The sequence below is a fragment of the Manis javanica genome, chromosome 4 (assembly GCF_040802235.1).
Source record: "Manis javanica isolate MJ-LG chromosome 4, MJ_LKY, whole genome shotgun sequence".
NCBI classification, from domain to species: domain Eukaryota; kingdom Metazoa; phylum Chordata; class Mammalia; order Pholidota; family Manidae; genus Manis; species Manis javanica.
Genome location: NC_133159.1, coordinates 113496934 through 113509739, shown reverse-complemented (window position 1 = coordinate 113509739; position 12806 = coordinate 113496934). Strand labels below are relative to the sequence as shown.

General features: G+C 36.3%; 1 protein-coding gene across 1 annotated transcript in view; it reads right to left on the bottom strand.

Moving 5' to 3' along the window:
* LOC108388213 (serine/threonine-protein kinase TAO1-like) overlaps positions 1-12806 on the bottom strand; it is a 158488-nt gene that overhangs the window by 6651 nt on the left and 139031 nt on the right. Inside the window, exons 15-17 of the mRNA XM_073234689.1 lie at positions 9952-10154; positions 3348-3528; positions 135-250 (exon numbers count right to left, since the gene is read on the bottom strand). Coding sequence (XP_073090790.1) covers positions 10143-10154 — 12 coding nt within the window. The 3' untranslated portion in view covers positions 135-250; positions 3348-3528; positions 9952-10142. The remainder of the gene's footprint in view (positions 1-134; positions 251-3347; positions 3529-9951; positions 10155-12806) is intronic.

Genomic DNA, 12806 nt, shown 5'->3' with positions numbered 1-12806 from the left:
GTCTGCTGCAGCCGTGAAGGCCTGAGGCAGGGAGAGTTCCGTCCTCGTCCCCGAGCGTCAGGGCCTTGCTGGATCACGGTCAATGGCACTGCGATAGCTCGGGGAAGAGTGGCCCACTCCGGGGGAAAACTTACCTAAAGGCCAGAGAGGAGTGTTGAGTGTGATGAGCCAGCGCTGGAAAAAGAAGACGAGGGCAAGCTGCTGCTGGTGTCGGGGGGGAAGACAGGGCCCAGTTGGGGTGTCCTGTCTCCTGGGTTTCGGCACCAATGAAAGGAAAGGAACAACACATATCAGCAATTCACCGGAGAATTCTGCTTTATTAGGGAAAGGTGCTGGGTTATACAGGAAGGGGCATAGGGTGATTGTGGTGTTACTTCTACGGGGCTGGTGGCTGTTGGCTAGGTGCTGGGATTGGGAGGGGGGCGAGAGGTGAATGGGCTTCAGGTGGTGCCGGCAGGAACCGAGGACCCTGAAGAGAAGCCGGAAGTTTGCCATCTTACTGGTGGGGACCCTTCATTAAGAACATTTAATTCAAAGGACCTAATAAACAATAGGCTTATACTGAGGATTTAACTAATTTGAATGCCTTGTATATTATTTGAAGGAAACTCATGACAAAAATATTAAACACATTAATGCTTATCCACTTTTGTCCAGTAAGCACAGCTTCAATTTTGTTTGTTGAGTTAGTTTTGTCATTTAAGAAACCCAGAATATTTTTCAATAAAAATTAAAACTAAGATTTGTGATAGGTCATATTAACCCCCATTTCTTTGAAAATATCTTATTTATTATTGTAAATAAAAAAGGTGGTTTCACTGGATATAAGACTTCTGAGACTTCTCTCCTATCCTATCTTCACTGAAATCAAATGTGATATTTTTGTGTGAATATTTTCAGTTCAAAAGGTCTTATAAGATATTCCAATTGTCAATTCTTATTTAAAAACCACCAACCATGTTGTTGATACAAAGTGAAATATTCAGGGGAAATTAAAGGAAATGATAAAACAAAGAGAAGCCCATTTATACTTTGGAAATACTGCTTCTTATGCATGTATGAAATTCACATAGAATTTAACATTTATAGTTATGTTGTTATTTTGCTGAAATTTTAATGCAAACGAAGCACAAGGAAAGTTGCAGTAAGACCTCATGTGAGCCTCAACTGAGGCATCCTCTGTTGGTGTCTCGACCTGGAGGACAACTTTTGGTTCATTTGGAGGCTGAAAGCAATCTTCAAACAGAATTATTATTCATCTAGAAACAACTAACATTCTCTCTGGTTCCACCTCTATTTTCAGATGACTGTTTCTTATATGTACAATCAGTAAGCATAAAGTACAGAAAATATAAATGTTACAATGTTTTCAAATCATACCACGGGTATATTACGGCCTTGGTAGCTGCCAACTGACTGACCCCAAACTGATTTATAGTCATGCACTTCACTTGAAATGTAAACATAAGCCCTAAAAATCAAGTAGCAACTCAAAGCACTGAAGGTTTATCCCACCGTTTCTTTTATTATTTTGAATACTAAATGATCTTATGCACGTCTATTATCAAAATAATATAAACCACAACCAATCTACCATATTAATATAGGCATTAGTTCAACTCACTTTAAGTGTGATTTGTCTTTATTTTATTCAACACCTCATAAGCATTTTCCCATATTAATACTATCTATAGCCATCATTAAAATGGTTGAGCAAGATTTTATTAAGTGGCTTGGTCATAAGCACTTATTTTAGATGGTTAGGTGTTTTAAACCATTATAAACATAAACTATGCCATAATTAACATATTTATGCATACTGCTTTTCCTGCATTCAGGATTTCTTTTCTCTAAATTTTCTAAATTCTTTGCTTAACATTTTCAAAGATCAATATATACTTTTAAATTGCTTTCCAAAATGCATTAACAATGTATGAGAGTGCCACTGCACTTCTGGCAATGCTATCAGTCCTATGCCAACATTTTACCCGGTTTTGTAGAACAAAAAGGCCTTAGTTCATATATTGAAATGAGACTACACCTAAGATACTAATTAGCACTCTTTAACTCTGAGCCACTAGGTGGAGCTAAAAATACAAAGTAAACAGTACCAATATTTCTCTCATAACACTATTACTGAAATACTATAGGTTTTTCTTTTAGTGATAATTTTGAAGCATAAGAGATGGAATTTTAGATTAAATTTTAAATATGCAGGTTGAAATCAGGCAGATTTATGAATTCTGTACATAGGACAACTACATTTTTCTAACAATTTATATGTTTCTATCTTCCCATCTTGAATGAGAAACATAATCGAGATAATTTTTAGAGGCAAGTTAACTCTCAAAGGAGCCAGTAATAGAGACAGCTGTGCCAGAGAAGCAGCAACACCTTATTTAGGTGGAGTTTTTAAGAACATATTTTTTAATATAAATGAGGTATTCTATTTTTACCACAAGAACTGTAGAAAAGAGAGGAAAATCTATGGGCCAATTAATGGTCCAGAAGCAATGACAATTTTTAATAGACAAAACCATTAGGCACGTGTTAACTTACAATGGACCAATGGACCTAAGACCATACCAGCTGATGGGAACTTATGGCTCAGGAATTCTGGAACATAGCATTCAACCCTGGATACAACTGACATTCTACTGTTACTCAGAACAAATGCCTTTCTTCTCTTCCTTTCTCCAAATCTTCTACCCATTGTTCTTTCTCCAACACACACACATACAGCCTCAGTACCTTGAAGGACACAAGTGAATTTAGGGATTCTAGTTCTAATATATATGACAAAGAATAAGTAAAATAAACAAAGATACATCTAGAAATAATATTTTCAGCCTAACTCTTCATCTGTGTAAAACTGGTTTTACCTTCTGTTTTCTAATAATCTACCAATCTGTACAGTTCCAGACCAAGGATGAATGAATAAAGTATATTCCTGATCCTTTTTCCTCGTCTCTCCCAAGGAATTACTAAAGTTTTTTTCCTTCACTACACAACTTTTTCTACAATTTCTTTAGGTATAACTAGGTACATAAAAGAGGCGAGGAAGACAGAGCCAGAGCTATCCTTTTACAATTCAACTGTGTTCACATAACTCCACATCATTCCTCTAGCAATTACTACTTAAGTATATTCCTTTAATATCACACTCATTAATTTTAAGGTTCATTACTGAATCAGTAATTTTAGAGAAAAAGAAAAACTATCCAAACTAGAATTAAGCAAAATGGTATTGTGAAAACAATCTAATGCCACCTCTGTCATCATGAAAATATATTTATGAAATTACTTTGATGAAAGCAAATACTAGCACAATTACTTTTTTCTAGTACCTTTTGTTCTAAGAGTCCCTGGGAGGGAGACCCTCTGTTCAAGCTCCCGAAGCTCTCGATCATGTTGTGCTTCAGCCTGCATCTTAATTTTCCTCTGATATGTATTCAATAGTTCCACTTCCTGCTGCAGCTGCATTTTCAAAGCCTGGCACTCTGCCTTCTGTGCTTCATCCAAACGAGGCTGAGAGAGAGAAAGAAAACAGCTATCTATCCTACTGTGAGCTATCTTTTCATGACCTACGGAAAGTAGGAGGTGTAAGTTAAGACAGACTACTCTTCTATAGGGCACAACTAATCTCTCTTACATCTTGGAGTAAACATCTCTGAAAAGGGAAAGCATAGCAACCAATGCCGGCATTATAAGAATAAAGCTATCATAAGCTATTTGGATGATGCCTAAATAATTGTTAGCTTTTTAAAGAAAAATATAGAATCTGATTGATATAAGACTCTGAATCTCTTCTCTCCAATGGAAATAACTACAGAACAGGGACAAGCATGCTACAGCTTATGGGCCAAATCTGAACAGCTACCTGATTTTTTGTTTTTGTTTTTCAATAGTCCACTAATTAGGAATGGTTTTTACATTCTGAAATGGTCACATTTTAAATGGCCATGTAAATACCCACATAATAATCTCAATTTTTCCTTCTGGCACACAAAGCCTAAAATATTTACTATCTGGCCCATTACGAAAAAGTCTGGAAACTTACATAGCAAATATTTTGTACTTGCACTCAAATGTGACCATTTGGATTCCCAATAAAGTACTACTTTTGAACACTGCTTAACAAAGCTGCTTCTCCAATCTTGATATGCTGTTGGTATACGTACTAAACCCCTGGAAGGCACTGGCAGAGAGCCTATGTAGAACCTCATGTCCAAATGTATCAAAGAGAATTACATATACATCATGCATATTTCCAAGCAATGCTAAGAACAAGAAGAATATGGACCAGCATCACTATTTCCCAAGGTGCAGCAGTTTTCTCTTCCAACTTAATATTTTAATTGTTGGGATTTTATTCAGGAGGTGGAAGGAAAGAGGCACCAGATTTGTTTTGCCTAACTAAAATAAACTTACAGCTTGAGTGGACAGCATTTCATTAATGTTGTGGTCATACTGCTCAGTTAAGATGGCTAAGTTCTGGGTCTGCTTGTCCTTAGGGTTTACTATTTATCACTACGAGCAAAAACCTGAAAGTCAGTTAACTAATCTTTCAAAGGTCAAAGAAAAGTTATGAGGGAAGGGACAACCCACTTGCGGTTACTGATAACAGATATGAACTACATAAACATTTTTGAGATAAAATAATTTGAGTTCAGAAACAGAATAACCCTGGCTTTAAATCACAGGTTAATTTTTCTATGAACTCAAGTTTTAACAAAACTTAGTAAGATGAGATGTATTTTATAAGGTATACACATCAAGCCTACAAGTAACAACACTCATTTACTACACAATGGCAGAACCTATAGTTGAAATTATTTACCTTAATATATATATACTGCCAGATATTGAATGGTTGACTGGGTGTGCAAATGCATATATGACCAAACACTCGTCAAGGAACTAGTTCACACTCTTTGCTCCAATACAAAATCAAATATATATCCTTTGCGGCATTTTACACCAATTGAGGCTAAGTCATAGTCATGTACCTTTATTCTGTGAAGGGTCAAGAAATGTCTAGCTAGAAAGACAAACGCTTGGTTTAGTTACGCTTAGCACTGCTCTTAAATACTGCCCATGGTTAATAAAATTCCTCCAAGTTAGCCAGGAATGGAACAATGAAATTTAGAATTCTCTTCTGACTTTGTGTAACAGACTCCATTCTTTAAAACACTTTTAAATATTCAAATATTTTGCCAAGAGAATTATAGTCACTTCATATCACTAGCTAATGACAAAAAGGAATGCCTTGAAAATTTTTTTCAACAGGATTAATACTTATACCAAGAATAAACTATATCCCTCAATGTTTCACTCAAGTGAAAGCAGGATAAATATGTTCCAGTTGTTTCTTAATCACTTTATACTGATGACATAACATCACCTGATGGCAGATAGACAATATGTGTTTACCCAAGTCATTCCTCAGAAATGGTGCCCCAATGTCTACAAATACTGTCAGTTTACCTAAGTGTGCAAACTGAAGTCCTCCTATCCCTCTTTAAAGTCTTGGAGAAAGTTGGAATAGTTGCAACTATTGAAGTGGAACTATTACTCAGTAAATAAAAATTTACCTAAAAAGTTGCAACTGTTACTTAAGTAAATGAAATGACCTGGTGTTAAAATAGAGTCTGTTTTCTCCAAGAAGGGACTAGGGTTACCAGAGGGAAGGGGTTGGGGAGCATGAGTGGGGAGGGAGAAGGGGATTAAGGGGAACTATAATTAGCACTCACAATATAGGTGGGTCACAGGGAAGGCAGTACAGCACCGTAAAGACAAGTAATGACTCTATAGTGTCTTACTATGTTGATAGACAGTGACTGCAATGGGGTGGGGGTAGGGGACTTGATAGTATGAATGTTGAAACCACAATGTTGCTCATGTGAAACCTTTATAAGATTGTTTATCAATGATACCTTAATGAAAAAAAAGTTTGTTTTGTTCAAATTGTGCAAGTAGATAGATATATACAAGTAGGAGGAACATGGTGATTTTCTGTCCCACTAAAGTAACAGAACAATTTCTTTTACAGAAAATCCTGAGCATATGTATCATGAGAAGGAAGCTTTCTATCTGAAGTCTATGACTGAAACATTACTTTTCCCCTTGATTTTTTAATAGTATCTGTGAAAATCAGACTAGTGTCTACAAGCCTTCAAACGGAGAAGGCTGCAACAACAGGGAAAAAAAAGGAAGAGTTAACCAGCAAACAAGTGACCTATTCCAAGCCCCAGAGGAATGAGTCATATCAGATTTATGGTCTGACCAAAAAAAAAAAAACGAACAAGCTCTCAGTTTGGTTTACTTCTGCGTGCTGCTCACTTTAAAACTGTAATTAATTTTATAGACATGCTTTAAACATCTTTTGGTGGGAAACTACTGTGTAGTCACTACAAAGACAAAATAAATCTGGAAAATCATTATGAATTCTGATTGTGATAAGCATTAACTAATGACGGTTATGTGGGTAGTCAACATATGAGCCACTTTGTAAATGATGTTCATTAGCTGTTTTGAAGATACAGCGAAGTAAAATTTTACTTAGATTCACTAGGAAAGGGTGAATCTTAGCTTTGCTTCTGTATTTTGTTCAGGACAACTTGCATGAATGGAGTTGAATAGGAATCAGAGATACACTAGATGTGGTTTAGCTTCTGGTTTGGACACAGATTGCTTCTGTGAGTGAATTTAACTTCACTTCAGGAGAGTTATTCAGGTAAGTGCTGTTACCTGATAGTGTTAAATTGTCAAAGAGTTTGAAAAAGGGGGTAAAGAAGATACTGTGGGATCTGGGCCTTAATGGATGTAAATACAAGTTTAAAATGTGCAGACACATACAGATTAATTGAGGTACTACTATGGATGACAACATACACAGTGGGTCATTTTGGTTTTTTGTTTATTAAGATTCATGTGATTATACTTCACATATTTATTACAAGTTATAAAATTAGAAAATTCCTTGGAATTGTTAACTCTGGTTGATTTTGGTAGAGGGGGCTGGACCAGGTGGCTTAAAGAACAAGGAGAGGGAAACCTTTACTTTATAATACACACACTTTGGCATCTTTTAAATTTTGTATCATATGAATAAATTTCTCTATGTAAAGCAAATACAAAATTTAAAGTCCTTTGATATTATATATCACCAACACTTGTCTTTCCTTATTTGTGTTCAAGAGGGCATATAATAACTTGCTTCACTCTGATGTACTAATTAAAAAGATACACTCCAACTACACATGCCCTGGTCTTACCTATGTTACCAAGCACAGAAAGAATGGGAGTAACAATGTGATAATTCCACTATTCCTCTTAGGATGAGTATAGACAATGAAGGGAGAGGGGGTAAAAAGGCATTTTTCATTCTCTGGTTTTCTGTACTAATCAAGAACTTACTGCCTCTTTCAGATACAAATTACATTCAGAGGAAATAAGATCCCAAAACTATAAAACTTGGAACAACAGAGAAGCCAACAGGTTAGTATGTTGATATAGATTGTAGTATCAACACTGGACATTTGGGTACACTTAAAATAAGAATTTTGAATCTTATTTATGGCACTTTCCGCAGTTAAAAAGTTCTGGCCATTTTTTCATACTCTGCTGAGAAATACACAAGCGGAAGTCTGTAGGTACAGACCCTCTACATCAAAACTAACCAAATGCTTAAAATGAAAACGAAAAAAGCTTATTCAATTTCTTTATGACAGACATCTGGCTTAGACTTTTACTGTTTACATGATGCCTTTTATCTGTTCCCTTTGTCAAGAAGCTTAGGCTAAAGGTACCTTCAGACTCTTAGGCTGCTGTCAAACCTCTAGGAATATGCTTTCTCCTTAGTTCTCGCTCTCTCCGTTTATTACGCTCCAGCTGGTTAGTGAGCTTGGTTTGATGCTGCAGTCTCATCAACTCACGGCGGATCTTCTGCACTGTGTTGAGGTGGTGGAACTCCAGTTCTTGCATGTATTCATGCTGTCGCAGTAGCATTGCATGCTCTAAGTCCTTTTGAGACTGCCTCTTATTTAACTCCTAATTCATAACACAAGATGTACAATGCCAGGAGAAAAAAAATCCTAAGCAACAGAATAACCAGGATATAGATGTAATCCTCTGATTTAATAATGGCTCACAGTAAATATTAGAGTTTTATTACTTTAACTGTAGTAAATTAGAAGCATAATTTCCTTATCTGTTCATTTACTCTTTATACTATTTTTAGCAATAAGCTTAAGACATATCAAATCTGTCCCAAGAGACTTAATGTCCTTTCTACTCTCTTTCCTTCACTTATGTTTCCTAATTTTGTATTTGAAGGGGACTTCTAAGTCATCCTTTGAATTTCTTCAGAGTATATATTCAATTCTATTACATGCTGTATGCCCAGTAGAGTGTGGTGGTTAAGAACACAAGACTCTAGGGCTAGACTGCCTGCTTTCTAAAACCTGGATTGGCTACCGACTAGCAGTGAGTCCTGGGTTAATTACTTAAACTCTCCATGCTTCAATTTCATTACTTCTCAAATGGAGACCATAACATAGCTGTTTCATGAAACTAACATGAGCGTGAAATGAGTTCCTAAGTGGAAAGCTCTCAGAATACCTACCACATGATCAATAAATGTTATGACAATTTTTTAAAAAGATCAAATGTACAACACACACACATAAACTCACATGCTCTCTCTCTCCTTCTATGTAGAAGGAAGTCAAATTTGCCCCCTTTGCCTCTGCTGGCCCTTCTCCAGGGGCCAACATTTGGTGCTTGTTTCCCAACCTTCACCATGCTTATTGTGACACAATTGTTACACAAAAACATACAGTTTTAAAATTGAATAACAATATATATTTTAGGCATATAATATGCTTTCTTTATCTAAAAATATAATGGACAAATATCCAGATCAGATCAGGACACAGAGATCTTTTTTCTTAAAGTTTTATAGTAAGCTTCTGCTTTGTGATGCCAGTTTTTCCATTTCTTGCTTTATGACAAATTTTCATTAAACATCTACAAACGATACACCATATAATTATGTTATTATTTATTTAGGATAGAATTCTAGAACTGGATTTGATGGGTAGGAGATACATGCAAAATAAATTGTTAAAGCTGCTGAAATATGCTCTAAAATGGCAGTATCAATTTATACTCTTACCAACATTGCCCACTTTCCCATGCTTACCAATTTTTTAGACTGATCTTATCTAATTCATGCAATTGTTCTAATTTGAATTTCTTTAATTATTAGTGAATTTGAATAATTATGTTATATTTGAAGCTTATTTTAAACCACTCTTGGAAATAAATTGATCTATGCTCATAGATATACCTGATGAGAACCGTTGTTTTCATTGGCATTAGAGTTTTCTATATATGCCCAGTGACTAATTTCATGGCTATAAAAATATGTTAAATAATAGTATATACCTTCATGGTACCCATTTCAGATGAAGAAGCATACGTTATCCAATTAATTTTCTCATATTTAAAAATTAATACTTACTTCATTCATGGATTTAATATTAAATATTCACTTAATACATATTTATTGAACACCTATTATGGGCCAGCCACTACCTATAATGCCTGGATATATCTATCCACTGGATATAAAAGCCCTTAATAAAACCTGGGACTTCATATAATTTCCATTCCAGTTGGGGAGCGAGACATCCCCATAAGAGTGTGCACGTGCACGTGTGTGTGTGTGACACAGAGAGAGGAGTGCAAGAATATTTAAAGAAGGGAGAAGGATTTGCTGATCAGAACAGAGAAGATATGAAGTGAGGGAGAAGGTGAACTGTGTGGGTTCGGTTTCCAAGGAAGAAAGACTTAGGCAAAGGGAAGCAGAAGCGCTCTAAGGCCCTGACGGTGGGATGTGACTGACATATTTTCAGGAAGATTCTGATTTCCACCATTTAAACATACCTCCCTGACAAGGTCCTGCTCCAAGTTATGATGCCCAAGTAACATTTCTCTTTTGAAGCGATGGCACTGCAGCTCTATGTACTGTCCCTGACGTTGAAGAAGATTAGTTGTTTCCTCTGCCTGGAAATGCTGTATATTATCTTTCTGCTTTGAAAGCCATTCCTGTTTTCCTTTATTTGGGGTGCTCTGGTTTACATGCAGCTCTGGCAAGATAAAAAACAACTCAGTTCAAAATAAATTAAAAATTAACAACATGAATATACCATTTGGTAGCTGGTAATCCACAGTAAAAGTACTTAATTTGTGCCTTCTCTCATGGGCAGGTAGGCGATAACCTTAAGGAGGTAGGTAGTATTTTTCCATTGCTTCAGTTATCAATGAAGGTAGAACAAGAAAACAAAAAACATACACTAGAAAACATGCATACTTCTTTTTTTTTTGGTATCCTTCATGTACAATTACTTGAACAACATTACGGTTACTAGATTCCCCCTATTATCATGTCCCCACCACATACCCCATTACATTCACTGTCCATTAGCATAGTAATATGTTACAGAATCATTACTTGTCTTCTCTGTGTTATACTACCTTTCCTGTGTACTGCCCCTCCACTACATAATGTGTGCTAATTGTAATGCCCCTTTTTACCCTTATACCTCCCTTCCCACCCATCCTCCCCAGTCCCTTTCCTTTGGTAACTGTAAGTCCATTCTTTGGTTCTGTGATTCTGCTGCTGTTTTGTTCCTTCAGTTTTTTCTTTGTTGTTATACTGCACATATGAGTGAAATCATTTGGTACTTGTCTTTCTCTGCCTGGCTTATTTCACTGAGCATAATACCCTTTAGCTCCATCCATGCTGTTGCAAATGGTAGGATTTGTTTTCTTCTTATGGCTGAATAATATTCCATTGGATATATGTACCACATCTTCTTTATCCATTCATCTACTGAAGGACACTTGGTTGCTTCCATTTCTTTGCTATTGTAAATAGTGCTGCGATAAATGTAGAGGTGTTTATGTCATTTTCAAACTGGGCTGCTGCATTCTTAGGGGAAATTCCTAGAAGTGGAATTCCTGGGTCAAATGGTATTTCTATTTTGAGCTTTTTGAGGAACCTCCATATTGCTTTCCACAATGGTTGAACTAATTTACATTCCCACTAGCAGTGTAGGAAGGAGGGTTTCCCTTTCTCCACATCCTCGCCAACATTTGTTGTTTGTCTTTCGGATGGTGGCCATCCTTACTGGTGTCAGGCAGTATCTCACTGTGGTTTTAATTCACATTTCTCTGATTATTAGTGATGTGGAGCATTTTCTCATGTGCCTATTGGCCATCTGAATTTCTTCTTTGGAGAATTGTCTGTTCAAATCCTCTGCCCATTTTTTAATTGGATTATTTGCTTTTTGTTTGTTGAGGTGCATGAGCTCTTTATATAATTTAGATGTCAACCCCTTATTAGATATATCATTTATGAATATATTCTCACGTACTGTAGGATGTTTTTATGTTCTACTGATAGTGCCCTTTGCTGTACAGAAGGTTTTTAGTTTGATATAGTCCCACTTGTTCATTTTTGCTTTTGTTTCCCTTGTCTGGGGAGATATGTTCATGAAAAAGTTGCTCATGTTTATGTCCAAGAGATTTTTGCCTATGTTTTTTTCCTAAGAGTTTTATGGTTTCATGACTTACCTTCAGGTCCTTGATCTATTTTGAGTTTACATTTGTGTATGGGGTTAGACAGTGATCCAGTTCCATTCTCTTACATGTACCTGTCCAGTTTTGCCAACACCAGCTGCTGAAGATGCTGTCGTTTCCCCACTGTATACCCATCGCTCCTTTATGTATATTAATTGACCATATATGCTTGTGTTTATATTTGGGCTCTATATTCTGTTCCATTGGTCTATGGGTCTATTCTCATCAAAGTACCAAATTGGCCTGATTACTGTGGATTTGTAGTAGAGCTTGAAGTCAGGGAGTGTAATCCCCCCTACTTTATTCTTTCTTCTCAGGATTGCTTTGGCTAATTGAGGTCTTTTGTGGTTCCATATGAATTTTAGAACTGTTTGCTCTAGATCACTGAAGAATGCTGTTGGTATTTTGATAGAGATTGCATTGAATCTGTAGATTGCTTCAGGCAGGATGGCCATTTTGACAATATTAATTCTTCCTATCCATGAGCATGGGATGTGTTTCCATTTGTTGGGTTTTTCTTTAATTTCTCTCATGAGTGTCTTGTAGTTATGAGAGTATAAGTCTTTCACTTCCTTGGTTAGGTTTAATTCCTAGGCATTTTATTCTTTTGATGCAATTGTGAATGGAATTATTTTCCTGATTTCTCTTTCTGCTAGTTCATCTTTAGTGTATAGGAATGCAACAGATTTCTGTGTATTAATTTTGTACCCTGCAACTTTGCTGATTTCAGATATTAGTTCTAGTAGTTTGGGAGTGGAGTCTTTAGGGTTTTTATGTACAATAACATGTCATCTCCAAACAGTGACAGTTTGACTTGTTCCTTGCCAATCTGGATGCATTTATTTCTTTGTGTTGTCTGATTGCCATGGCTAGGAACTCCAGTACTATGCTGAATAAAAGTGGGGAGAGTGGGCATCCTTGTCTTGTTCCCCATCTTAAAGGAAAAGCTTTCAGCTTCTCACTGTTAAGTATGATGTTGGCTGTGGGTTTGTCATATATGACCTTTATTATGTTGAGGTACTTGCCCTCTACACCCGTTTTGTTGAGAGTTTTTATCACGAACGGATGTTGAATTTTGTTGAATGCCTTTTCAGCATCTATGGAGATGATCATGTGGTTTTTGTCCTGCTTTTTGTTGATGTAGTGATGATGTTGAT